The following is a 26,594-nucleotide window of genomic DNA, read 5'->3' on the forward strand; positions in this document are numbered from 1 at the left end:
TTCACTTTTATTTTTTTGGATGCTCATTTAAAAAAAACCCTCTCAAACTGGTACAGACATATGCTCTGTATTATAGTGTCTATTTAAATGTCCAGTAGCATCCAGCTAGCAGGGTAGCCTATATAAAGGTCAGAATATTACAAATGTTTAATGTATTGCATAAATGGCTGTTCAGTTACTCCACATTTAGTTGAGGAAATAATAAATGATAAAGTCCAGGTTGATCCACTTTTACATCAAAGTCTAAATATAGAGTTCATTTGGTGGAGTCAAACGCAAACTTGGGAAGAATGAACCATCCAATGCATGTCATTTGTCATTTTCAACATGCTGTGCCCCCTAATGGTGTAGGCAAATATTATTGGTGTACATAGGTGCTATGTGGTGGACATAGCAAAGTTGTCACAGCTCCTTGATTGTCACTACTGAAGATGCTAGTGCTACAACGTACAAACTCCATTACAATAGCTGTGTCCAAAATCGCGAACTTTTAGTATGCACTTAAAAAATACATTTGTTAGGTATGCAGGTGAGTAGTATGAATACATTCCCAGGCATGCTTCATCCAGGAGTGTGGGCATTGTCCCTTGACCTGAATATATGATGTAATAACAACAAATGTGAAAATAATCTACTCTGGTTTTGTTAAAAAAGTACCATTTTGGGGGACTGGGTAGCTCAGTGGTAAAGACACTGGCTACCACACCTGGAGTCTCGAGTTCAAATCCAGGGCATGCTGAGTGACTCCAGCCAGGTCTCCTAAGCAACCAAATTGGCCCGGGTGCTAGGGAGGGTAGAGTCACATGGGGTAACCTCCTCGTGGTCGCTATAATGTGGTTCTCACTCTCGGTGGGGCGCGTGGTGAGTTGTGCATTGATGCCGTGGAGAATAGTGTGAAGCCTCCACACGCGCTATGTCTCCGCGGTAAAGCGCTCAACAAGCCACGTGATAAGGTGCGTGGATTGACAGTCTCACACATGGAGGCAACTGAGATTCGTCCTCCGCCACCCGGATTGAGGCAAGTCACTACGCCACCACGAGAACTTAGAGCACATTGGGAATTCCAAATTGGGGAGAAAAAAACAAAACAAAAAAACAACAAGTACTATTTAAGCACAAGGAACTCTTTTTTTGGTATATAGCACTTATACACGCTCAATTTGCAGTTTTCCGCCGTTGTTTTTGAAATCCAGCATTTGAACATGATGTCTTATGTGCAGGGGCACAACTACCTATTTACGGGTATGTATGCGATGTAAACATGGCCACTTCGTTTACCTCCCTTAGCTATGCCTAGAAATGTCCCTGTTGGCACCCCCAATGCCAGTCAATCTGGCATTCTAACTCTCTGGAAAAGTAGGTCATCAGGCTTTTCTCACTTACTATTTTACGAATACTGAGGACTCAGACATACTACATCCATTGGTTTACTCTTTATGGCATACTATTTAGTAGGGAAGTATGCATATTTGGACACAGCTCATGGAAGAACTTTAGTTTTAACACCTAGTTTTGCCTAAATGGTTTAAATTACAAGAGAAAACATATAAACATACATGATATTTCTTGTGTGATTTCTGCATCACTAGAGACACCAAACAGAATTGAAATAATAATGACTTTTGGCTAAGTTCAGAATAGTATACTTACATGCTTGCTACTAAGTAGTATGGTACTATCCTATTCCGAACAATTATGCTTGTAATGGAACACTAACATATTACTTACTATATTGATTTATTTCATTGTTTGTAATGTTTCTGTACTTTCATATTCTGTAGCTGTGTTTGTATTGTACCCCCAGTGCTTTTGCATTAAATAATAGAAAATATTGCGTAAATTCTACGCAAGTATGAGCGTAAAGTATCGTTTCGTCCAGCACGCGAGTACGCCCCCGAATGCGGAAGTGAACGGGACGCGCAGAGCAGCTTGAATGGGTATGTAGGAATGAGAGTTTACAACATCAAAGAGTGGCGATTTGAACATCAACAGAGCACGGACTCATTTTTAGCCTTGTCTGCCGCCCATCCGTAAGGTGAGCCATATTTATATAATGCTCGAGCTCTCGAGTTAAAGAAAACTGCACTGTATTTATGCAGCAACCAGCTTCTGTCTGACCAATGACATTGTTATGTGGAATCACGAATCTGTGAAAATAGATTTACACCTGAAGAAAAAAAAAGTTTACTGAAATTTAAGAGTAATAGCTCTCCGTTTGTATAGGACAGATTCATGTGAGATTGTAGAAGGAAGTGAAGGCTGATCTCAGTATAGGGCTTATGTCAAGAGGTGATTCATATCAAACATACTTTATAAATACAATCAGCACATTTAGATCAAATATTTCACAGGACAGAGGGATAAATATAATTGTAGCGTATTTTATGGTGTGTTTATTTGGTTAGTAACAAATATCAGATTGTAAAGGAGCAGTGAAAGAGGATACACGTAGAGTCAAAAGCTCTTTCTGATTGGTCCAGCGGTGATTGTTTACATCACGTGATTAAAGAAATGAAAGAGCAGCATCTGAAAGATTGAAATTTGTCCACTTAGTTCTGTACGGAAACTCTGAACCGCAAGGTGAAAAAAAAAAATAGTTTCTCAGTTCCTTCCTGAGCATAAGTCTTACATTTTTTTCTCTCTTCCTAAATGTTTTTTTTTTCTCTTCAAAAATTTTTTTTCTCCCCCCAAATTTTTTTTTTCTCTCTTCAAAAAAATGCATGCGGTACCAACCTTGGCCACCAGGTGCCACTATCTGTAAACATGTAATCTTATGCTTTTAATGCTTTCTCTGTTGCTATATAGCTGAATAATACATTTATTATTTATTTAAGGGTTTGCAAACCTTAATCAAGACAAAATGAGGTTGCATATGTTTGATATGGCATTAGTTGTCATGTACCAACTGGATCTTTAAAAATTTTTTTTATTGTTGGTCTTTCTAAACCATCTATGCCGTTTGCTCAGTGTTACATGGTGGAAGCGAAGGAAAGTATTGAGGAAAACGGGAAACATGGAGAAATTATTATTATTATGTATGTCCTTTTGAAGTTGGTCCATCTGGTAATGTTAATATTGTTGTAAGTAATCTAATTTCTAAACGAAAAGATCATTTATAAATTAAATCCTCGCGACTGAACAGGGATGTCATGTGCAGACTTTCATGGTGGAATTTAATTATAATAATATATTTTAATATAACAAGTTGTCTATGCTTTTGAAACACACTGTCTACTGCAGAAGTGAAGAATTCCAGATGAAGAATGTCAAATAAATATTAAAATATTGTTGGTCTGTCTAAACATGAGCTAGACAGTTACGCCGATGTAAAATGCTCATCCCAAACAAATTGGTGAGGGGTGAGGAATCACCTATAGTATCGCTCCCTGGGTTCCGCCGGGTGGAAGACTAGTAGGCTACACACACCTGTTTTGTATTAGCAGTATGGGCGTGAAGCTATAAAACTATAATGATTTCTGTTGTTGGGGGGGTTTTGGTACTGCTAATTACAAATAGAGCATATTTTAAAAACAGCGAGCGGGCTAACCAAAGTGCTATACAGAAATACTGCAGGTTGATCCCATTAATACAAGTACAGTTATCCTGGCAAACATTTGATATTGCTAACAATCCACAGTAGATTGACTTTGCAAACCCTTAAATAAATAATAAATGTATTATGCAGCTATATAGCAACAGAGAAAGCATTAAAAGCATAAGATTACATGTTTACTGATAGTGGCACCTGGTGGCCAAGGTTGGTACCGCATGCATTTTTTTGAAGAGAAAAAAAGGTTTTTGAATAGAGAAAAAAATGTTTTGTTTTTTTTGAAGAGAGAAAAAAAAATTTAGGAAGAGAGAAATTTTTTTAAGACTTAGGCTCAGGAAGGAACTGAGACAGTATTCTTTTTTTTTTCACTCGTTTGTTTTTTTCACCTTGCGGTTCAGAGCTTCCGTAATTCTGCAACAATTATGGATTTCTTAACTACATTGTTTGGTAGTGCCTACTATTGGATCAATATATAGATTTGTGGTCAACCATTATGGAGGTTTTAGACTTTGATAATGAAAAGATTTGAATTACCATGATAATGTCGATATTATACTAAATAATAATAATAATACGCAATATTTCCTCGAAATTCACAAAATATTTAAAAACAGAAATTGTGCAGATGACGATAATCTTAAAATCGGTCGCTTCATCAGTCTCCCAATAGCAGGGGCGGACTGGCCATAGGGAGAACCGGGACTTTTCCCGGTGGGCCGGCCGCGAAACGGGGCAGAAGGGGCGGGGGTAAGCTGAAACAGGCTGCGGCATTATGCAGAAGATACAATATACTGTATATAGTCCTGGGGCCAGATTCAAGAAAATGTTCTTAAGAAAAAAAATTAAGAACGTTCTTTGGATAAATTCTAAGAAGTTTGTAAGAACGTTCCTAAGTGTCAGGGGCATTTCTAGAGACTCTGGTGGCCCAGGCAGAAGGGACCTGTGTGAAATAATTCACCAACAGCCATTGGCAACAACAACACTTTAGCTTATGTTAACATTTTGTTTACTGTAACATTTTTACAAGCAAATTCAGTGAGATATATAAAATAACTAGGTTAGCTTGTTCTGTCGAAACTATCACAGTAACAGATATAATATCTTCCAAATATGCATTAGTAACATATTTGGAAGATATTATATCTGTTACTGTGACAGTTTCGACAGAACAAGCTAACCTAGTCTACTGACAAAGTAACTGTTGTTAGCATCGTTGTTGTTAGCCATTGACAACCAAATCATTATGCTGCTAATGGGAGAAATTAAACGCTTGGCATAACTAACTTATACTATGCAAGGTTCTGTATACACAGCACAGACATTGGCAAGAAGAACATAGCTTATGTTAACATTTTATACAATTGTAAAAACAAATTTACAGAGATATACTAGCTATGGTTTATGCAACACACGTTTTAGACAGAGTAAGCTAGTCTACTGATTAACTAGCTGTTGTTAGCATTGAACAGACAAATGACAACCAACTTTTCTGATGCATGGTGGGACAAATTAAACCCCTTGACATTACTACTTCATTCAATGTAACAGATTCTCACTTACCACGGTCTCGTTTTTTCTTTTCCTCTTCCTCTTGCTTTCGTTTCCTTTTAATATGCCCGGACGGGTAAATCCGCTTCATGGTCCGTCATTTAATTGCCGCTCTGAAACTACGAAACTTTTGACAGCAAGCTCGTAGCATGGGGGCCCCTTTAGTGGGGTTCCGTACGTGTCATTGCAGTGTCTTGTACCATCAAAGAATTTAAGGGGGTTCCATGTTGTCGTTGCTGTGGTCCAATGTAATCAGCTGTCCTTGAGGGGGCCCCTTTCCAGCTCGGGGCCCCAGGCAATTGCCTGGTTTGCCTACCACGTTGTAACGTCTCTGTGTACAATTTTTCTTAAGATTAAAAAGACAGGCTGACATTGTCTGATCAGCCTGCTCATTGGCTTGCCTTGTCTAATAGCCTACAACAAATTCAGTACTTCAACACTGGTAAATCGTAACGAAAAATATCTATTAACCTTATTTTTGTTTTAAGTAGCAAGCATCTCACGATAATTATTTTGAATGTAAAGTGTGTGAGTGTTAGTTTAACAACATTAACAGTCAGAGGAGAATTTACTTGCTGCTAACCATTTGATAACTTTTAATTTGACATGGAGGAAAGAAAAGAAACAAAAACTTCAGCAGATAAGAGCTGAGGAAATTACTGCAAGGAAAAAGTTCTCCTTGAGAAGCTTGATAATTATATCATGTCGGAAAGAGGCGGGTAAATGGGAAAGGTGGTGGAGGCTTTCTCCACTGTGCCCAAGTCCGATAGGGATGTGGATGGGGGGGTGAAAAAGAGTCTCAGCTTTCTAATGTTATAATTATTATGTTTCTATGAACTCTAAAGATCGCGGAGAGAGCGTTATATGTAGTGCATCCATTAGCATGATTGGTCACCACATTAAGAAGCTTCAAAACAACATTTATTGTTTGAATTTGGTGATAACATTTACATGGTTTAGTACAAGGTGAAAATAAACATATAATTAAACACAAAACAGTCAAAAACGTTTTTCGGTCTAAAATAAATTTTCTACATAAAGACTCAACAAGAAAAACCCAGTAAATTCATAAAACATCTTACCTTTTAGGATTTAAGACAACTGTGATGTTATCCTAACTTTAAGATGTTATTTACGATGATATTTAAGTTTTTTTTTTTTTTTTTTTTTGAGAATTTGAATTCTTCTTAAGTTTTTTCTTAAGAACAATCTTAAGAAAGTTCTTATCTTTTTTCTTAAGAAGTTTATTCGGGAATACAAAATATTCTTAACTTTTTTCTTAAGTTACAAATTAAGAAGAAAATGATAGTTAAGAAGAAATTTCTTCTTAAGAACATTTTGTGAATCTGGCCCCTGGACTAGTGTTAATCCTTTTCTAAAACGAAGTGTGTCTGTGACAAAAAGCATACTTTTTAAAAGAATGATTAAAATACAATGCACTACATTGACACCACAGGCCAACATAAGCGTAAATTATATTCAGGGTTGGGGAGTAATGGAATACATGTAACAGGATTACGTATTTAAAATACAAAATATAAGTAACTGTATTTCACTACAGTTACAATTTAAATCATTGGTAATTAGATTACAGTTACATTCAAAAAGTATTTTGATTACTGAAGAGATTACTTTGCATTTTATTGTCATTTGTTTCATTTAATATTTAGTCCTTTCAGGTGAAAAACATTTATCCATATAATGTTTGAAAAAAGCGGTGAAACACTAAGATGTGTTACATTTATACGAGCAGACAGAGAAGTAAGTTTGAAGTAAGTTTGGAGCACAAGAAATAGAAATAAACCTTGTGTAAATTGTCAGCTTTACGCTAAGCTAAAATGCTATTTCTAGCCATTTTACCTGCACGTGTTACCAGGCATGATCATATTTTTTATCAAGAAAATCCACGTTAGATCATAATTTCTTTTTTTCTAGTAAGACTTTTGGTATTAGGGCAAAAATCTTATTCTTGATGAGAAATTTTGTATTGTTTTCCTGTAAAAATATCTAAAAATCCTTAAAACAAGATACATTTGCTTTATCTTGTTTTAGAAGCAACACTGCATAACAATTTAGGCTTTTATCAGAGAATATGTTTTTAACTTACTGTACTGGCTTATTTTTTATAGTCAAAACAATTGAAAAAATCTACCAGTGCTGAAGAAGTAATCCAAAGTATTTAGATTACATTACTGACCTTGAGTAATCGGAATACGTTACAAATTGCATTTTATAGCATGTATTCTGTAATCTGTAGTGGAATACATTTCAAAAGTAACCCTCCCAACCCTGATTATATGTAACTGGAAATAAGATAACAGTGTCTCAGCTATCAAATAAAAGTAAACAGAAGTGTAACCATATGCAAATTAAATATATATTTTGAAATTTGGTCAAACACTTAGCTTGCAGTCATGGCCCTAAACTGCGAACATAGTGTTGAATTTATCAAATATTAAACAAAAATTTTTGCCATTAAAACCAGATTGAAGATTTAAATTGTATCTTTACTACAGTTAGAACCTATATTAATGCTGCTAATTACCATTACTGTAATTAGTTATTTAAGTAACAATTGTGTTAAACCACCAAGCAGGTTCACTATCCAGCCATACCTGTTTTCACTCTATTTGCCTAATCTCGGGTCACTAAGCCACTCCTTACCTCCACGTCAACACTGTTCATTTCCTACTGAAAGTGTTGCTATGCCTTTCAATGTGTCCTGTCATAGTCTGACAACTCGGGTACAGAAGAGATGCTGGTAAGTGGTTGGTGTCTTGTGTCCAAATTATGTAGGACCAGAATGTTCTTCTAACACTTGTTTGTTCATTTTGTTTTTGATGTGAGCATTTAATTTTGTTTACATTTTTAAAATTTAAAAAGGTTAGTTAAATGAGAATCTAGTCAGTAGTAAATGTTTGAGATTTACTAACTAGTTGAGGTGTCTTGCACTTGAGCTGGGAAAATATCCAACTGTAAATGTAAAAACTTCTGGTATGTTTCAATGAATGAATTAAAGATTGAGAGGAATAGATAGTAGAAGAAAGCTGCTAAACAAGTATATCAGCACTGCAAGAAGGTGGTTACGCTTGAAACAGATTGTGAATTCACACTGGCAGCAATTTAAAGCATCATAGTGAACAGAAGTCATTCAGTTCCATTGAGAGTTGGCAGTTTGAGGTGACAGGAGTGACAACAACTTTGGGCATATCAAGGAACAAGGCTGAGAAAAGTTTAACTTAATGCAAATAAGCAGCAACATAATGCGGTGACCAGAGACGGCATAAGGAAAAGACGGCCCACTCATAGGAAACCGAAGGGTAGAAATCGCAATGTTAAATATGGCGGCTGTAAGTACCGCCTTTAAGTTAAAAGAGCCAATCACCTTTTTGATAGATGCACATCGCCTGTTTGTGTAGAATGTGCATACACATTAGTGTGACCGATTTGAATTTTTTCTTCTTTTTATTCCCATTTTGAGTGACATGGTTCCCACGGTTATGGAAAACCTAGAAACATCAAGGAATTTTTTTTTTCAGGCATGAAAAGGTCATGGAAATCTCTATAATAAATATACATTTTGTAGTTATCTATACTATGCTCTACAATATATCATCAGCTAGATATTGCATGTGTAGAGTAAAACATCTTGCTCTTTAGCCATAGCAATGTCTGATTTGTGATGTCACAACTTTAACCTCCTGAGACGTGAGTGGGACTGCTGCGTGCATTTTTCATTTCCCTTTTTGATTTGTAACTAGTAGCACATAATAAACAGGAAAAAATAGTTTTCCTAAAAATGTATGGCAAAATTAAGTTAAAATTAAATTAAAAATGGCATATTGGATGAATCTAGAGACTCTAATCTTTTGACTCAAAAAGGTTTCAAATTAAAACCTAATTAGGTTTCTTACCAGATGTAGTTTTGTTGATGTTTCTCCCAAAGACAAACTCCGCTGTGGTCGGCACCATGTTGTTTTTTCACATGAAAATGTAACCCTTTACTGACCGCAATGTCTCATGAACTGAGATCAGTCTGTTTAAATTTATTTAAATTATGCATTGCATATAGCGAAGCCAAAATACAATGTCCACGAGGATATAGCCATTGTGTTACCTCAATAAAATAATTTTCAGTATGAACAGCTTAACTACATATGGTGGAAATATCTTGTTAAAGCTGAAGTGTGCAATTTCTGCACCACTAGTGTCAACAAATGTAATTGCAAAAGTCATAGTTGTTTCCCCCCTGCCCCCATAATCATGGCATTGGTTGAGCCAATGTTAGTTGTTGGGATACTTAAACAACAAAGAAAAACAGAGATTTGATAATGCAACAGTGTTCAAATTTTTCAGGAATTCAACCTACTAATAGTTGACTGTATATACTGTAATACTTTGATAGGAGAAAGTATCACACATCACCTTAACTGTGTCACGTGGACCTACAGTTGAAGTCAGAAGTTTACATACACTTAGGTTGAAGTCATTAAAACTTTCATATTAGCAAACTATAGTTTTGGCAAGTCTTTTAGGACATCTACTTTGTGCATGACACAAGTCATTTTTCCAACAATTGTTTACAGGCAGATAGTTTCACTTTTAATTGACTATATCACAATTCCAGTGGGTCAGAAGTTTACATTCACTAAGTTAACTGTGCCTTTAAGCAGCTTGAAAAATTCCAGAAAATGATGTCAAGCCTTTAGGCAATTCTAGCTTCTGATAGGAGGTGTATATGTGGATGTATTTTAAGGCCTACCTTCAAACTCAGTGCCTCTTTCCTTGACATCATGAGACAATCAAAAGAAATCAGCCAAGACCTCCACAAGTCTGGTCCATCCTTGGGAGCAATTTCCAAACACCTGAAGGTACCACGTTCATCTGTACAAACAATAGTACGCAAGTATAAACACCATGGGACCACGCAGCCATCATACCGCTCAGGAAGGAGACGCATTCTGTCTCCTAGAGATTAACATAGTTTGGTGCGGAAAGTGCAAATCATTCCTAGAACAACAGCAAAGGATCTTGTGAAGATGCTGGAGGAAACAGGTGGACAAGTATCTATATCCACAGTAAAACGAGTCCTATATCAACATTACCTGAAAGGCTGCTCAGCAAGGAAGAAGCCAATGCTCCACAATTGCCATAAAAAGCCAGACTACAGTTTGCAAGTGCACGTGGGGAAAAGATCTTACTTGTTGGAGAAATTTCCTCTGGTCTGATGAAATTAAAAAAAAAAGCTTTTTGGCCATAATGACCATCGTTATGTTTGGAGGAAAAAGGTGAGGCTTGCAAGCCGAAGAACACCATCCCAACCGTGCAGCATGGGGGTGAAAGCATCATGTTGTGGGGGTGCTTTGCTGCAGAAGGGACTGGTGCACTTTGCAAAATAGATGGCATCATGGAGAAGGAAAATTATGTGGATATATTGAAGCAACATCTCAAGAAATCAGCCAGGAAGTTAAAGCTCGGTCGCAAATGGGTCTTCCAAATGGACAGTGACCCCAAGCATACCTCCAAAGTTATGGCAAAATGGCTTAAGGACAACAAAGTCAAGGTATTGGAGTGGCCATCACAAAGCCCTGACCTCAATCTGATAGAAAATTTGTGGGCAGAACTGAAAAAGCATGTGCAAGCAAGGAGGCCTACAAACCTGACTCAGTTGTACCAGTTCTGTCAGGAGGAATGGGCCAAAATTCCAGCAACTTATTGTGAGAAGCTTGTGAAAGGCTACCCAAAACATTTGACCCAAGTTAAATAATTCAAAGGCAATGCTACCAAATACTAACAAATTGTATGTAAACTTCTGACCCACAAGGAATATGATTAAAGAAATACAAGCTGAAATAAATAATTCTCTCTAACATTATTCTTACATTTTACATTCTTAAAATAAAGTAATGATCCTTACTGACCTAAGACAGGTAATGTTTTCTACGATTAAATGTGAGTAATTGTGAAAAACTGAGTTTTAATGTATTTGGCTAAGGTGTATGCAAACTTCAGACTTCAACTGTAACTATACCCTCTGTTTCCTGTTCAGGTGTGGCTGCCACGCCCTCCTCCATGCCTGTTTCTCCAGGCTATGCACGTCTTAACCAAAATGAGCCTATGAACTCTCTGCGCATCACTGTTGGAGGGCTCCCGATGCTCGCTTCCATGACTAACACGACGGACTCCCGCTTCCGCATCAAATGGAAAACCATTGTGGTGGTCGTGTCAGCGCTTACCCTCGTCCTCTTCATCTACATGCAGTTTCTGCCCTTCCATCCTCAACGAAACGGCAGATATGGCTTGAGGTTGAACCATCCAGAGATCCAAGCGGAGGACCACTACAATGACACTTACCCCCTCAGTCCGCCAGAACACACAACCCAGGGCATGCGCTACCGTATTGGGGTCATCGCTGACCTGGACACAAACTCGCGCAGTGAAAAGAAGCTGACATGGTTCAGTTATATGCTGAAGGGTTATCTTCTGGTGTCAGAGAGTGGAGATACGGTGGCGGTTGAGTGGGACCAGGACCTGGTGGTCCTGGAAAGCCACCTGGCAGAGAAGGGTCGAGGCATGGAGCTCTCTGAATTAGTGGTCTTTAATGGGAAACTGTACAGTGTGGATGATCGTACCGGCGTAGTATATAACATAGAAGGACAGAAGGTAGTTCCCTGGGTCATACTGCCAGATGGTGATGGCTCTGTTTCTAAAGGTTAGTGTCTCGAGTACCTTTGCCGCTGAAATGGTGCCTATACCAGTACTTCTCAGAACTCGCCAGTGTTTCCACTGATTTGAGCTGAATGATGACTTGAATCACTACACCAACCAGAATGACCCTTATCCCTGTGGTAAAGCTGCTGCGGGAAATACATACAAGTCAGATGCAAAACTCATTTGCAAAATTATCGGCAGGCAGCCCAAAGGGACATTTATTTATTTATTTATTTATTTATTTATTTATTTTTGCACCTTTAAGTGAACATGAAATAGACTAGAATAGTGACATTTTGATTTGTAAATGGAGATCAAATTGAAATTGTTTGGTTATAGTGCTACTTAGTGGGTTACAGTTGCAAATGCACAAATACTTCTGTAGTAAAAAGACCATTCTGGATGAGCACATTCTGTACATGACCTGACTACAGACATGGCACATCATGTCTTTTTGTTTATGAGTCATACTCCTAGTTATAAGAACATCTAAGGTAATTTAATTTAGCATCTAAAAGCAATCACAAGATTTGACGTGACAATGTATTTAAATTTACGTTAGTTAAATATATAACAAATAAAATGTATAGCAATCAATTCACACAAGATATTTGTAAATTACATGATTTATTTTAAATGGACAGGAAAATAAAAGTAGCTTGTCAAAATAGGAACCATGTGTCTTTCAACTGAATGTGCTGCTGCTTCCAGTGTACACAGTTGCATTGAGTATAATGGGAGCAATCTAGATTTGTTTGTTTATTTGTTTGCTTATTCATGTTTTTTTTTAGGTCCTGTAACTGGTTACCATTTCTTTTAAGTTTTTCACTATTTTTAATTATTTTTCGCATTTTAAATAGTATGACCACTAAAAAATGGCATGAAAAATACATTTTTAAAAGTGTAATGGATACTTAATAATTTCATGGATATTCCAATTATAACAGTCCAAATATTCCATGAAGTTTCTCAGTTAATATTAGCTCCATAAATCTGCATGTATAATTATAAAACAATTGACTCTTTACTAAGACCCGCATTAAAAATGTTACTGACCAATCCTACCAAGCAACTGTTGCCGTTCACCATTTTCATCTGACAAGCATTTGCTTTTTCTAATGAGAATCAATGGGAGTCATGTGTGTTTAAATAGTTTTCAGCAGAATTGGATAATTTCTATCCCAAAATATGAAAAAAAAAAAAAAAACTTTTTTTTGACGCCGTGTCGTTTATAATAGTGATGCAAGGTACCCAGAGAGGTTACACATGGTTTTATTTTTTGTTTTAAATAAATCTTCAGAAGAACATGCTATAGATGGAAATATGTGTCAGTCTTCATTTCCAAATAAACATGTATAACATCAGCAAGGACACATACATTTGCTCCAAGATAAATTAAAGCTAATAACTTAACGTTAATTAATGTATGTATTGATTCAGGTCTTAGTGAATGTGTTATGAGACATTATGAGCAGTTCTGTTCACTTAAGCTAATGTTATCAGGTGTGTAATTGTCGCCATCAAATGAAGCTTTTCTCTTTTTGAGTGACTGTGATAACTGTTTGTCTAGATTCTGATTTACAGTCTCCACGGTTTTTAATTACTGTGTAATTTTACAACTTCTTAAAAAAAAAAAAAAAAAAAGCCAGATTAAAATGTTTTGCAATGTCATTCTTCATTCCAGCCCATGTAAAAATATTATCCATTCATTTTATAAGAGTAGTTTTGCCAAAAAACTCACCATTCATGGCAATCTCCCATTTATTCCTATGGCAATTTCTGCAAAGCTTGTAAGAGGGACTGATAGTAACCAAGAGGGGCAGAGCTTAGTGAAGGGTCAATTACCAAAATTATGTTTAAAATGGGGTATAGCATGTCACATCGCTAGACATGTACATTTTCCAAAAGTATTTTATGTCAACTATCGAAATATAAAACTCTGTAAAACTACAGCTAGGCTCTCGTTTTCTTTCTCTCTCTGTCTCAGGGTTTAAGGCAGAGTGGCTTGCTGTGAAGGACGAGCATTTATACGTGGGAGGTTTGGGGAAGGAGTGGACCACCACCACAGGAGAGGTGCTCAATGAAAATCCAGAGTGGGTGAAAGTGGTGGGTTTCCATGGAGATGTGCAGCACATGAACTGGGTGCCTAAATACAACTCTCTCCGCAGCGCCGCGGGTATCAGTCCTCCCGGTAAGCGGCAGCCTTTCACTGACATCTGACATGTATAGGTAGTGAAATGTGAAATACCAGTTAGACTAGAGCTTTGGGACTTTGTATTAATTGTCTGCAAACAGGTGCAAACTTTTCCATTATCATGTCAGAAGTGGCTTATTGCGTTTACTGAGCACTTTATAGGAACACTGGTCCTAATTTGGGCTGCAACAACTAATCGATAAAATTGATAATGATCGATAATGAAAATTATCGACAACGAATTTCATCACGGAGATCCTCTGTCAGTGATGTCACTTTACAGCCCAGTGTAAAATGTGTTGCATGATGAAACTCGTTTGAAAAACGACGGAGACAAGTTGAAGCGGGGGAAAAAAACGCTCTTTTCGGCATATCGCGGTGCCATTTTGCAGCGGTTGCTGAATCAGGTGCATTGAAAGAGGGTTTGTGCTGTTTTAATGCGCTTAAGACTTGTTTCTCTCCAATGCATAATTTACATTTTACTACTATTTTGTATTGTATACGTTATGAATTCAAAATCAGGCGCGTATTTCCATTTCGCAAAACCGTTTGTCTTTACTACATGCGAGTCTCCATTAAACTTTATCAAGCACGCACGCGCGCATCCACATCAATCAAACCGATTGCAGTGGAGAATGGGAGAGCCATCATTTTGATTACACACGTGCAACATCATACTGCAATTTCAGTTTCAATGTGATCAATTATGCAGCTTTCATGAATGTCACAATGTCTCAGAGGTCCAAGTGTGCCAGCTTTTAAAATGTTTTAGATGGTTTCTTCTCATCATGTAAGCGCATGTAATGCAATGAGCTTAGGATGTCTAGACAAAAAGTCTAGGATGAGACTTTTCAGCACAAGGGTAAATCTGATGATTGTACTATATATACTGTATGCTGAATATAATGTAGAATAATACTAAGGGTCCTGATATTTGATAGTCCTGATAATGTCAAATGTAATGTCTAATTTCACCAGTACATGTATTCTATGGAAAATGTTATTTTACTGATAAACATACACTACCATTAATTGTTTTTTTTTTTTTTCAAATAGAATAGTTTAGAAACATGTAATGAGTGACTATACTTTTTTAAAACTTACAATATGAATTTAAATTCTTAATGTATGTAATCAGTAACATAATTATGTCTTTTTCAGATGGGAAGAATTATTAATATTTTTATTCTGGTGTAATTTTGCCCTCTGATGGACTGATTTTTTTTGTCCCACTCCATCCCTGATGGATCATTTTACTCTTTAATGAATAGTACTTTTTGTTAAGCTTTACAAGTAAAGGAAAGGAACTTGTTCATATGTCCTGAAAGTAATAATATTATTAATAATAACAATACATTCAAACTTAACTTTTCATGATTCAGGCTTTGATCAAAGTTTTGTGAGAGTATAAAATCATGTAGTAAAATTCAGCACTGTAAATCAAACCAAATATTCTTTATAATTTAATAAAAATAAAAAAATAAATCACATTTTAATAAAATACAGGAAATAAAAATTTTGGGGTTTTTTTTCCTTTCGATTAATCGAAAAAAATAATTGAAGATTAATCGATTATCAAAATAATTGTTAGTTGCAGCCCTAGTCCTAATAAAGTGCCCGACGTGGTCTTCTGCTGTTGTAGCCCTTCCGCCTCAAGGTTTGACGTGTTTTGCATTCTGAGATGCTGTTCTGCTCACTACAATTTTACAGAGTGATTATCTGAGTTACCATAGCCTTTCTGTCAGCTCGAACCAGTCTGGCCATTCTCCATTGAACTCTCTCATCAACAAGGCTTTTCCGTCCGCAGAACTGCCGCTCACTGGATGATTTTCATTTTGGCACCATTCTCAGTAAATTCTAGAGATGTGAAAACGTCGTTCTAGTGCGTAAAAATCAGAGGAGATCAGCAGTTACAGAAATGCTCAAACCAGCCCGTCTGGCACCAACAATCATCCCATAGTCAAAAACACTGAGATCACATTTTTTCCCAATTCTGTTGGTTGATGTGAGGATTAACTGGAGCTCCTAACCCGTATCTGCATGATTTTATGCATTACAATGCTGCCACATGATTGGCTGATTAGATAATCACATGAATAAGTAGGTGTACAGGTGTTCCTAATAAAGTGCTCAGTGAGTGTATAAACGGGTGAATCTTGCGTAGCCTGATATATGACACGGATATGTTCTTGACAGGTTTCTGTAGATCCGCTTTTGTTCAGTATTTTTTAAGAATGCTTCATGTCTGTTAATTAATTGTATGGTCGTCTCAGGGTACCTCATACATGAGTCGGCAGCTTGGAGCGACACACTGCAACGTTGGTTCTTCCTGCCACGGCGTGCTAGCAGCGAGCGGTACGATGAGACCGCGGATGAGCGGCGGGGCATCAATATAATGCTCAGCTGCTCTCCAGACTTCCAGGACATCAAAGCGAGAGAGGTGGGACCTCTGAACCCTACCCATGGCTTTTCCTCCTTCAAGTTTGTCCCAAACACAGACGACCAGATTATTGTTGCCCTCAAATCTGAGGAGGATGCTGGGAAAATTGCCACTTACATTGTGGTTTTCACCCTGGATGGGCGAATTCTACTTCCTGAAACTAAGATTGGAGACGTAAAGTATGAGGGACTTGAGTTCATTTAGTGCTAGAGACATATACGTGCCAAGAACTGGTTAATGCCCTTTTTCTAGATGATTTACATCTAGATGTGGACAATGAGGTGTCTCTATGTTGAAATAGATGAAGAATTGACATTTCTCTCATTGATTCTCATAATGCCAACTGGCTGTTGGCAGCCATTGCCTAAAGTTGGGTTCTGGTTAGTTAGACTAAATGATTTAGGATTGTCATGCTTTAATTTGTATATGAGACTTGTCAGTGCCTTAATCAAAAGCACAATTTGTATTTTATTTTTTTTATATATATATAATTGTTATTTTTTATTATTGCCATTCTCAACAAAGACCTTTGCTACAACAGCAAGTGGTCTCATGCCAGTACTTTACTTGTCACGAATGTAACAGAATGAAGTGCTATACAATAGAAAACACAACATAATTTTCATACATATTTTGTAAACATCACTGAGGTTGCCATGTGTTTTTGCTGAATGTCATATTTCTCATAATGTGTGTTTTTGTTTTTCTTTTGATCTAAATGAAGTAAAAAGATCAGATACAATAATAAATAAATATATATATATATATATATATATATATATATATATATATGAAATATAAAAAATCTGAATTGTCTCAAAATTATGAATGATTATTTTCCATTGATGCATCATTGTTTTTTTTTTTTTATTATTGTTTTTTTTTTTTATGTTTTCTGAAAATGTGTGCTTGACTATTTTTAAGAATCATATTGATGTACCTGAAGTTTTTTTTATCAGTCTGTATTTGTCATGGTTTTAGGGATTTTATAAAAAAATAAAAAAGCACATTCAAAGTGAACCAACACGAAATGCTGCATACAACATATCAGTGGAAATGTAGACAGAACTCACATTCATTCATAATTACTGTTAACAAATATTGCAAGCTGATGTATTTGGAGGTCACGAAGAGTATGCTTCTGTTCTGATTTTTTATTTTAAAATAATGAATAACTGTTGATTAAGGATCATTTTAAAACATATGGGTAATAAAAAAAACAATACTTCATTTTATAGTTATGTTACTGCCAGGGCCTTAACCAGGTGTCAGGAACTGGTTGGTTATTGTCTTCCCCCTTAGCTTAAATACCTGAACTACACTATGTGGTGCCAAAAAGCATGTTTCCCATGGCATTTCAAAAATTACACTTTGTAAATTACACTTTGGCGGTGATAAAATAGGCAAAGTCCAAAGTATTAACCCTGAAGAACTTACAATGACTCTATAGCATGAACCTGCGTTTTGGCAATTCACCAAAATTCACCAATTCACCTCGTTTGGAAGGAGGTCACAATTGTCGGCCGCATACGTCATCGAGGCTGTCTCGTTTCAGAAAAGCGAGTAGGACACTTCGAATGCAGCCTTTGAATGCGACCTTCTTTCGCGGGAATTCGGAGGATGCATGAGGTGTATCCTTCATGAGCACTCACAACCCACAATTCTTTGCTTCAACGGAAATGTCTAAAAAGAAAATGACGCCAATTTGCCCGTAAATATGATGTTCAAACGCAAGTAATGGCTGTGTCTCGTTTCGAAGGCTGCGTGCTAGGTAGGATGCGTCCTTTGAAGGCTGCAGTATACCGAGCGTCCTCCTTTCAACAAATCTCATTTAAACGAGACGGCCTTCATAGAACAAACGGAAACGGAACGTATCATGGTTGCTATGACAGCACGCCACTCTTAAACAAGTGCGAGCGCTTTGAGTGAGAAGGGAACAAAGTCCCTATAGAAGGGAATGTATGAGGTACATTTTAGGAGAGTTATAATGATGTAAAGAGAAAAGAAAATAGATTTTACAGGTGTATTTTTAGTCTAATACTTTATTTTAATTATATATTAAAAATTATACATATTATATACTCTGCGCCCATCCATTGAGGTACTTCAACTTGGGAATTATCATTACTCGCGTTTGAACATCATATTTACGGGCAAATTGGCGTTGTTATTTTTTTTTTTTTACACATGTCCATTGAAGCAAAGAATTGTGGGTTGTGAGTGCCCACGAAGGATACACCTCATGCATCCTCTGAATTCCCGTGAAGGAAGGTCGCATTTGAAGTGTCCTACTCGCTTTTATGAAACGAGACGTATGCGGCCGAGAAATACGACCTCAGGAGGACGCAACCTTCCAAATGAGACACAGCCAAAGTTAATTCCCAAGTTGAAGTACAGATCAGGGAAAGGAAGGATTGTTAATGCTGCATTAATCATCACATATGTTGTTGTTAATGCAAATATAATTTTTCCATAGTGAAAAGTCTAATTTAATTTCTTTGTTTTTCATGGTATAGATTCATAAATGTAAATAATCAAAATGTAAAAATACACTAAAATGTTCATTAAAAAATTATAAGTTGAAATATAAATTTTTATTTTATTGTACTTTCTGTCTTTTACACCTCATTATTAAATATTTAATTAATTACTTTTTGTATTATAATGAGTGAATTTTGTACTTTCAGTTAAACAGAGATGTATGCAAAATTTTGGGGATTAAAAGGAGCTTGTGTGCGCCTTATCATCAAACCAATGGATTGGTGGAGAAAATGAATGGGACAATACAGAGGTAATATTTGGATTAATTATTGTTAATTAAATTGTTATTAGGGGTCAAAATGCCAGAGGTGCTGCCTGGAACATTATTGCATCTGTACTGATTTTGTTTTTCTTATAATTATTCTTTCTTTGCGCTGAAACAGTTTATTTTATTCCAAAAATATATATATAAATCTATTTTATTTCAACTCAATACAATGTGATGTCTGAAAACCTAGGGCCCTGGGAAAACTGGTCAATAGTAAATCAAACACGTGGGACCAGTATTTGGATGCGGTGATGTTTGGAATCCGGCCCAAGAAACAGTCTCCATCAACCAAACACTCTCCGTTTTTCCTAATGTTTGGCAGAGAAACACTACCCTTCAGAAAACCCAGAGCACTACCAGGTTTGAGAAGATAATCAAATTTCATTATCTCTGCCTGTTCCTGAGTCCAGATTTCTGATCCAATATTTGAATAGTTAAACTTTTTGGTTATCATGTGTAGGTTGACAGTGCAATAAAGGAAGTGGTTGCAGAAGAGGAGGTCTTTCCTGGGATAAAACGGCATGAACAAATTCTCCAGGTTTTATGGAAACAAAATCAGGATGCAGTAGGAAAAAAAAAAGAAAGGACTGAAAAAATGCAGGGTACATTGTACAACACTGGTGATCTTGTATGGAGACAAAACGTTCGATCACAGCAACATAAAGGGAGAAAGCTTGATCCTGACTACCTTGGTCCTTTTACAGTGACCCGAGTTGAGGGGAAATCTGTTGACCTTGTGGATAGCTGTGGCGAGGTTCTCCCCAAAGTCAGCATAGACCATCTAAAGCCATATATAGAGGAGATGCCAAGAATCCCTCATAAAATAAAGGCAAAGAGAAAAGGCCTAATACAAGACAGTCCCCTGCACATTCAAAATCTAACCACCTCTGGAGATGATAGCCCCCCAGTAGAAGACATCACCACCTCCACCGCCACCACCACTGCCTCCACCACCACCACCACTGCCTCCACCGCCACCACCACCGCCTCCAACGCCACCACCACCGCCTCCAACGCCACCACCACCACTGTCTCCACCACCACCACCACTGTCTCCACCACCACCACCATTGCCTCCAACACTACCAATGTCTCCACCACCACCACTGCCTCCAACACCACCACCACTGCCTCCAACGCCACCACTGCCTCGAACACCACCACTGTCTCCACTGCCACCACTGCCTCCAATACCACCACCACTGTCTCCACTGCCACCAATGCCTCCAACACCACCACTGCCACCACCACTGTCTCCAACGCCACCACCACTGCCTCCACCACAACACATGATACAGTTGAAAGTTGTAAGTTCCCCAGAGTACACAAGATCTTCAGAAATAACCAGATCTTTATTTTTAGATAAAAATATTTATGTATTTGTTTATTTATTTAAGACAAATATCTTTATGTATTATCTGCAGACATAAGAGACGCTTGGGATGGGAAGTGTCCTCACGTGCTTCTCTCAAGAATAGGACCGTATAAACTTTTTTTGTGGGACATAGCAAGAACTGCCCCCAATCAAGAGCTGGAGAGTGACGTAAGAATGGCCCTGTAAAGAGTAAAAGGCATAGTTTAACAGCACTTTCTATCTGATTTGATCTGAGAATTTTGTAGCTTATTGTCAAGTTAAAATTGAACCCAGTTATTATAGATAGTAACAACCACATCATTTTGTTTACCTGACAATACAGTTTTAACATTTCAGCATATACATGTTATCTTTGCATGACATGTACTTTTTATTCCAAGGTTGTGAATTAATATTTATTCATTCTCATGAGAAGATACAACAAGACCCATCAGGAGCAGGCCCTGTTTGTAGATTCATTTGAAATGTCTGAAATCTGGAAAATGAAAAGACCAAATTGAAGGTAAGAAAACAGATGTGTATGCTTGCATGTAGTTGTAATAAAGCCAACAACTAATAATACTATAATATTGTGAGTGCAGTAGATTATGTACAGTTTGTTTCAGATTGATCCTATAAGGTTTAACCTTATTTTGGGTATTGTGAATGAACACCATCACTGGATGCTGGATGGTGAGACTTGAAAAACAAAGAACTGATATATTATCAACACATTTTAGCATAAAGATGATGATGGACCAAGAGTTGTAATGTGACAGTTTGGCGTGTGTTGGGGTTTTAAAATTTCAGATGATTTTCCCGAAACAGCAGAGGACGATCATGCTGGATCCTTTGAAAGCAACTCCTCGGAAGCTGACAAGATGCCTTGAGTCCACAAGGTACTGTTGGTGTTAGTATTACAGTTTTTTACATTTGCTTTAGTACAATTTTCACAAGTATGTGAACAATTTTAAAAACTCTTAATACAAAATTCCAACATGATCACGCTTGTAACACAAATAGTCATTCTTTCAAAATCTTACTCATGGAACAATAGGTTCTATATAGAAACCAAAATTGTTCTATATGTGCTTCATATTTGGAACCCCTAAAATGTTCTTTATAAATTACTTTTTATCAGTTCTTTTTAACAGTATCACTTTATTGAGGCACTTCATTGACTTGGGTCCATGTTTACCTCTTTCAAGTGTTCCTCTCTCTTGCGGTCTTGTCTACTCTATTCTAGGGATGCACTGATACCACTTTTTCTCTTCCGATCCGATTCCGATATCGGAAATCTCAGTATCAGCCGATACCGATCCCGATCCGATACCAGTGTTGTTTTTTTGCATAACCAGTTTAGAATATCTTTACATTATTGTGTGGAACTAATTGGGAGTACTCTTTAATATGTAAAGAAACACAAACCTCTAACTACACATTATTTCAATATAAATGTATAGCTTATTAAGAAAAACTTCATTGTTAACTAGTATACTGGATAATGTAGCAGCAAAATGAACAGTAATTCCAGTATAAGTCATCAGTAGAAAAAAAGCGTTTTTTTCCAACTTGTATCTGGACTCTTAAGGATTCAGATCTCTTTTTTGTTCAATTTAGTTGTAAGACATCAGTCCACTTTTCATTCACACAGTTATTTTTTGGAACACATTCAACTTAAATATTATTATCATTTGTAAACAAATGATAATAATAATAATATATTATAATAGTAATATATAGTAATATATCTCAATCGTGCACCTTTTGTCATGGATCCACCAGCCTCTCTCTCTCTTTCTTCCTCACTGCCATCAGTGCTCACTCTCCCATGAGTTCTGATTACACGCACCTGCATATCATTAGTGGCTAATCAAGGACTGCATATATACCCGCTTTCACACACACTCTTTGTCTGTTCTCATCGATAGTATCTCTGAGACTCCAGACCTTTCTACTATGTCAAACATACCTGTGTCTTCATTATTGCCTGCACATATCATAAGACTGTTGTGAGTTATCTGTTCATTGTGTCTATACCCTGTCTGGATATTACTCACCTGCTGTTTGCCACTCTGCTCAACTGGATTTACTCACAATGTTTACATCACTGTTTCAATCATCTGTTCAATAAACCCTGCTACTGAGTTCATATCTCTGCGTCCATGAGTCTCTCTGTGACACCTTTAACTTCTAAACCCTCATGCTTTTATTTTGACATTTTGAACTCTCAAGAAGTCCTGTTTGTAGGTAAGTTCACAGTAGTTTAATTCGCTTCTTATTCAAATTCTGGTAAAATAGCACCTCCAGTGCCATTCTAAATGCATATTATAAGTGAACCGAACTTTTGAGCATCTACATCTGAGATGTTGTTCGTGAGTAGCGCTGAAATATTGCACACCACGTGAAGGCTAAAAATAGCCGTGTGTGTGTGTGTGTAAACAGAGCAGCGCCATTCAATAACGGGCTGGCGCTGCACGTGCATTTTATATATTTACTTATTAAACACAGCCTTTTGTGATTCACAGAGCTATCGCACGTCTTCAAGTGGCTTTGAATAAAATGCATGGAGTCATATGAACTACTTTGTGTTTTAATGGTTCTTTTATGTCATATTTTGAGGTTGACAGTAACGAACATGACTGACACACAGTATTGGATTTGGATCGGGCTCGTCGGACCGATACCTGATCCATTTAAAATGTCAGTATCGGAGCGATACCGATCCAGGTATCGGATCGGTGCATCCCTATTCTACTCTAACTCTCACACACAGTTCTACTTATATGCTAAACAGTTGTGATTACCAGGTGAAAGCAATGGGTATTACAGTAATTAGTATTAATTATGTTTGGTTTATCAAGCTTATACATGTATTGACCATGTAACGTGAAAATTGTACAAAAGCAAATTAAGCAGTTTAACTAAAGTTAGCTGTATATGTTAACTATACTGTATGTTCTTTACATTGATTTAATTGACTCTCATAGAATGAATTTTATAATTAGGACATTCATGAAGAGCAGGGGTTTTGCAGTTGAAAAGTGGACCTGTGAGACTCTTCCTCACCCAGTGCAATAGGATGCTACATCATGCAGAGTATTTTCCCTGAAAGTATGTGTTATGCTGTAGATAGAATGATAGATAGATTTTTCAGTAAATGTTTTGCTGAGAAACAGTTATTTTGCCAGTATTTCCTGATTTTTTTACTATCAAACATTATATTGTTACTATGGGCACAGACCTTTATATAATGAGCGACATATTCCAATACGTGTGTGTGTGTTTTAACTTATTTATATTTTTTATTCAGTTTGCTGAAAATGTCCTCTGTAATGAGACAGTTGATTGCATTCAATTCCCTTTAAGTGAAGAAGACTTAGAAAAGTACAGGAAGGAGATGGCACGCACAGTTCTTGAAGAGACAGGTTTTATTCTTTGGTTTACTCTACAGATTTGCTTAATTTAGATTAGAAAATGCTAATAAATTGGAACATTCACATTTTCCCTCACTTATTGTTATCAGTATATTTAATAATTATAGGTAACACATACCACATATGTCTTTCAACATATGTCTGAGTGTTACATTAAACTCTGTTATTTATAAATAAAACAGGATATCTAAATTATGCATTTTATAAAATTTTTGTGTAACTACTTAAATGTACGTGTTATGGGAAATATTTTCCTGGTATGGCCTTCTATGGCTGTGTTTCTTCTAGATGATCTTTCAGAGATGTGTCACTACTATGGCTTGCAAGATGGGATAAAGCCTAAAAGAAAGAGATGTTGCTCCACAATCAACTGGGTAAGACTGCGTATTTCATTCAATTTTAGCAGAGTGCTTTTGCGTGTAAATGCTTTGTCTTTCTTAGACAAATTGTTTACATGGAATTATTATGCTAGTGTACCATCACTGATACACAATATGTGTTTTTTTTCATAAGAGTTTTTATTTATTTATTTTTTTATTCTGCTCTGTAGACAAAAATGAGTACTTTAACAATATTTCTCTACCTAAAACATGGGGTGTTCCCCGTTACACTGTCCCTTATACACTAATATATAAACTATATAAAAACATGGAAAGTGTATGGAATTTTTTCTCATTTACACAAAAGTTGTCTGACATGTATCTTCCATTAAGTGGCTTAATAATTTCCAAAAAGCACTAAGAACTATACATTAAGCTTGTTTTTATATGAGCTTTTTGTTATTCATATCAGAATCTGCACTTAATAAAAATTATAAAATTATTAGGTAATAAGTGAAGGTATTATGTGGCATCAAGAGAAAAAGCAAAACAGAAATTAAAACATTTATATGCTTGTTTTGTGGCTTTCAGTTATTTATTTATTTTTTCTGATTTTCTTGTTCAGATTCAATGTGAAAAATGCAGCAGATGGTTCCATCTGTGTTGGGATTGAGAAGGAGTTCCTTTGCCCAGCATGCATTTAACCTGTTAACTTTGAAAAAGTATATATAGAACACACAAGCTCAGAGCTCTGAAGAGTCGGCCAGAAGGCAACAGTTCAAAAAGGTAGTGGGCAGGGTGAGTGGGGTCCAAAGTGATTTTTAGCTGAACCAAACCAGACAGTTATAGAAGTGCAGAGGACAGACTCAGTGACTGCTGAGTAGAACTGTATCAGTAGCGCCTGTGGCAGGTTGAACTTCCTCAACTGGCAAAGGAAGTACAACCTCTGCTGGGCCTTTTTTGCATGGAGTCAATGAGGGTCTCCCACTTCAGTTCCTGTGAGGTGGTAGTGCCCAGGAACCTGAATGACTCCACTGCTGCCACAGTGCTGTTTAGAATGGTGAGGGGGGACAGTGTTGGGGTAAAGTCCACAATCATCTCCACCATTTTGAGTGTGTTCAGCTCAAGGTTGTTTTGAGTGCACCAGACAGCTAGCTGTTTAACCTCACTTCTGTATGCAGACTCATCGTCATCTCGTATGAGGCCGATGACAGTGGTGTCATCTGCAGACTTCAGGAGCTTGACAGAGGGGTCCTTGGTGGTGCAGTCGTTGGTGTAGAGGGAGTAGTGGGGAGAGCACACATCCCTGGGGGGCACCAGTGCTGATTGTATATGTGCTGGAAGTGAATTTCCCGTCTCACAAGCTGCTGCCTGTCCGTCAGAAAGCTGGTAATCCACTGACAGATAGACAAGGGAACAGAGAGTTGGTGTAATTTATTCTGGAGTATAGATGGGATGATGGTGTTGAAAGCCGAACTAAAGTCCACAAAAAGGATCCTTGCATATGTCCCTGTTCTGTCCAGATGTTGCAGGATATGATGCAATCCCATGTTGACTGCATCATCCACAGACCTGTTTGCTCGATAAGCAAATTGAAGGGGATCTAGAAAGGGTCCAGTGGTGTTCTTCAGGTGGGCCAGCACCAGTCTCTCAAATGACTTCATGACCACAGACGTCAGGGCGACAGGTCTGTAGTCATTAAGTCCTGTGATTTTTGGTTTCTTTGGGACAGAAATGATGATTGAGTGTTTGAAGCAGCAGGGAACTTCACACTGCTCCAGTGATCTATTGAAAATCAGTGTGAAGATGGGGGCCAGCTGGTTAGCACAGGATCTAAGACATGCAGGTGAAACACCATTTGGGCCCTGTGCTTTCCTTATATTTTGTTTTCGAAAGACACGGCACACATCATCTTCACAGATCTTAAGTGCAGGTTGAGTAGCAGGAGGGGGATTGCCAGAGGTGTTGGTTATCAAGATTAAGGTGTTGGTTATCAAGATTAAATTAGTATTTGATTGTAAAATAGTGTTGTAAACTTAAAAAAACACAATGTCATGTATAAGGGACAGTAAACAGTTAACATACATGTGTACATAATTGTATTATAGACTACAGTATGTATTACTGTATTTGTTTTGTAAAAGGTTGATCTGTGAGCAGATTTGACACCAATTTGTTGTTATTTATAGTTACATAATATTAAAAGTCTTATTTAGTTTTGCTTTGTTTTG

The 26,594-nt window shown here is 37.1% G+C and overlaps 2 protein-coding genes across 9 annotated transcripts in view; one reads left to right on the forward strand and one right to left on the reverse strand.

The window, feature by feature from the left end:
* Nucleotides 1–10,003, reverse strand: part of LOC127452149 (transmembrane channel-like protein 6) — an 85,605-nt gene extending 75,602 nt beyond the window's left edge. For 2 of the 3 annotated variants that reach the window (XM_051717406.1, XM_051717405.1), the window contains exon 1: nucleotides 5,111–5,416. The gene's annotated coding sequence lies outside the window, so the exon portion shown is untranslated. Of the gene's footprint in view, nucleotides 1–5,110; nucleotides 5,417–9,860 lie in introns of those variants that run through there. The other variant, XM_051717407.1, reaches the window with a different exon arrangement.
* The window catches only part of LOC127452166 (soluble calcium-activated nucleotidase 1-like), a 54,573-nt gene continuing 29,869 nt past the window's right edge, over nucleotides 1,891–26,594 (forward strand). Inside the window, exons 1-9 of one of the 6 annotated variants that reach the window (XM_051717456.1) lie at nucleotides 1,897–1,937; nucleotides 11,148–11,810; nucleotides 13,797–14,000; nucleotides 16,277–19,234; nucleotides 19,443–19,612; nucleotides 19,713–20,559; nucleotides 20,677–21,505; nucleotides 23,615–24,034; nucleotides 24,332–24,417. In XM_051717456.1, the coding sequence (XP_051573416.1) occupies nucleotides 1,934–1,937; nucleotides 11,148–11,810; nucleotides 13,797–14,000; nucleotides 16,277–16,647 (1,242 nt within the window). In that variant the 5' untranslated portion in view covers nucleotides 1,897–1,933 and the 3' untranslated portion in view covers nucleotides 16,648–19,234; nucleotides 19,443–19,612; nucleotides 19,713–20,559; ... (1 more) ...; nucleotides 23,615–24,034; nucleotides 24,332–24,417. Of the gene's footprint in view, nucleotides 2,036–7,790; nucleotides 7,860–11,147; nucleotides 11,811–13,796; nucleotides 14,001–16,276; nucleotides 19,235–19,442; nucleotides 19,613–19,712; nucleotides 20,560–20,676; nucleotides 21,506–23,614; nucleotides 24,418–26,594 lie in introns of those variants that run through there. The other 5 variants (XM_051717457.1, XM_051717458.1, XM_051717459.1 and 2 more) reach the window with 5 other exon arrangements.

This window comes from Myxocyprinus asiaticus, chromosome 14 (genome assembly GCF_019703515.2).
Source record: "Myxocyprinus asiaticus isolate MX2 ecotype Aquarium Trade chromosome 14, UBuf_Myxa_2, whole genome shotgun sequence".
NCBI lineage: Eukaryota > Metazoa > Chordata > Actinopteri > Cypriniformes > Catostomidae > Myxocyprinus > Myxocyprinus asiaticus.